This window comes from Humulus lupulus, chromosome X (assembly GCF_963169125.1).
Source record: "Humulus lupulus chromosome X, drHumLupu1.1, whole genome shotgun sequence".
NCBI lineage: Eukaryota > Viridiplantae > Streptophyta > Magnoliopsida > Rosales > Cannabaceae > Humulus > Humulus lupulus.
In genome coordinates, this window is record NC_084802.1 from 13,651,566 (window position 1) to 13,653,342 (window position 1,777).

General features: G+C 33.8%; 1 protein-coding gene across 1 annotated transcript; it reads right to left on the bottom strand.

Moving 5' to 3' along the window:
* Positions 1–402: 402 nt before the first annotated feature.
* LOC133803510 (agamous-like MADS-box protein AGL62) lies at positions 403–1,308 on the bottom strand. Its single transcript, XM_062241576.1, has one exon. The coding sequence runs from the start codon at positions 1,123–1,125 to the stop codon at positions 571–573; it is 555 nt and encodes a 184-aa protein (XP_062097560.1). The 5' UTR covers positions 1,126–1,308; the 3' UTR covers positions 403–570.
* Positions 1,309–1,777: the final 469 nt, after the last annotated feature.

Consider the following 1,777-nt stretch of genomic DNA (forward strand, 5'->3'; position numbering starts at 1 on the left):
AACTACTTTCATTTCCCATGCTTTGTCTCTCCCATTCTCACATGCATGGGCCAATGAAAAAAACCACATAAACAATAGTGTAAACCTCCATACATTAAAGCTATTGTATAGAAAAGACAACATCCTAATATGCCATGCCTTCAGAGAATATAGTTACAAAATTCATTAAAATCCAAGGTTGAAACACCAACACAAACAGAAAACATAAAACATCATCATCATCCTCCTCTGCGAAATCCCCATAACCTCCACCATCAACAACAAAATAGTAATAAAGGAGTAATGATCAGTATATTCATTATTATTATCAGAAAAAAAAAATTCACAATGTGGGATACTGAATAAAATTATTTAGCCATTTAAAGAAAAAGCAGTCGATTATGTTTAATAAAGACAATGCTATCCTTTAATAAAGACATGAATAAAAAAAATTGCAAATTTAAACAAAAATTATGTTATTGCTCTAATAATAATAACATTCCTCTTCACATTACAAGACAATGAATATGCTATATACCTATATATATATATTCCTAACGGCTAACAAGTAGTAAAATTAAACTCAACTCATCAAGACCCTAAATCAGATAAAGATATACCAAATAAATGATGATGATCATCATCATCAAAAGAGCATGAAGAACTTCCAGACCTCAATAGTCTCTCAGTGATTTTGTCAACAAGCACCACAAACTTTTGCTTCAAACCCTCCAAATCTTCCACCGAAGTAGTCTCTTTACAATCCTCAAACTCTTTCTCAATGCACTCCTTGAGCCCTAAAACAATCTTACTCTCCTCATCAAGACTCTCCCTTTCCTGCACCTGTTTCAGGCTCAACTTGAGGCCTTCGATTCTCTGCGTCTGGTGTCTGTGTTCGTCGGTGACGAAACTGGTGTTGATTGTTGTTTGACTAAGATAATGGCCAAGAACCTCATTCACCGAAGGGTGTCCGAAAGAGAAAGGATTACCAGTCGGAGACAAAACGACAATGGCGATTTGAGCTCCACACTTGGTGCACAACTCGCTCGCCTTCTGGAAAAGCCCTTTGCGCCTCTTTGAGAATGATACAAACACGTTGGAGCAGCATTGTCCTCGTCCTCCTTCTTCCAACGTTCTCTTACCCATAGCGCTAGCTATAGAGAAAACACTTAAGGCCGCCGCAGTCGGGACAGTCGAAGGTTCAGTCCTCTAGCTCCGTCGCCGGCTGCCGCTTCGACTCTTTAAATGGCCACCGGAGCTCTTAGAGAATGAAAAATTAAATGAAGACTGTGATTCTCCGTTTTAACCCTTTCAACCTAATACCTATATATATATATAATCGACTTTACAATAAATAAATGAGGTAACTAAGTTCTTAATTTATTTATTTCGTTTTATTTAATTATTATTAACTGGAATGGAAACTAATGGAATAATCTTCTTGATTTGTTTTCCCTTTTCTGACTGTTACAATTAATGTATGTTACGTATTTTTCTCTCACCTTTTTTATTATAATAATTCCAAATCATATCATATCATATGAATATTTATTCTGTTGCTTTTATGGGTTTACCGTTTACTTTCTATTTTATTGAATTAATGGATTTAATAATAATAATAATAATAATAATAGTTGTAATTACAATTTCTCTTCCTCTGCTTCTCATTTTGTTGTATCTCTCATATTTGGTGATTATTTTTTTTTCTTCTTTTATTTGTGTATATATATATTAAATCATTTGGTGAGTGATTGTAGAACACATGACAATATTAAACTTTTAGTATATTATATTTATT

Excerpts from the sequence above, each read along its gene's own strand:
- LOC133803510 (XM_062241576.1), bottom strand. The coding sequence starts at position 1,125 with ATGGGTAAGAGAACGTTGGAAGAAGGAGGACGAGGACAATGCTGCTCC.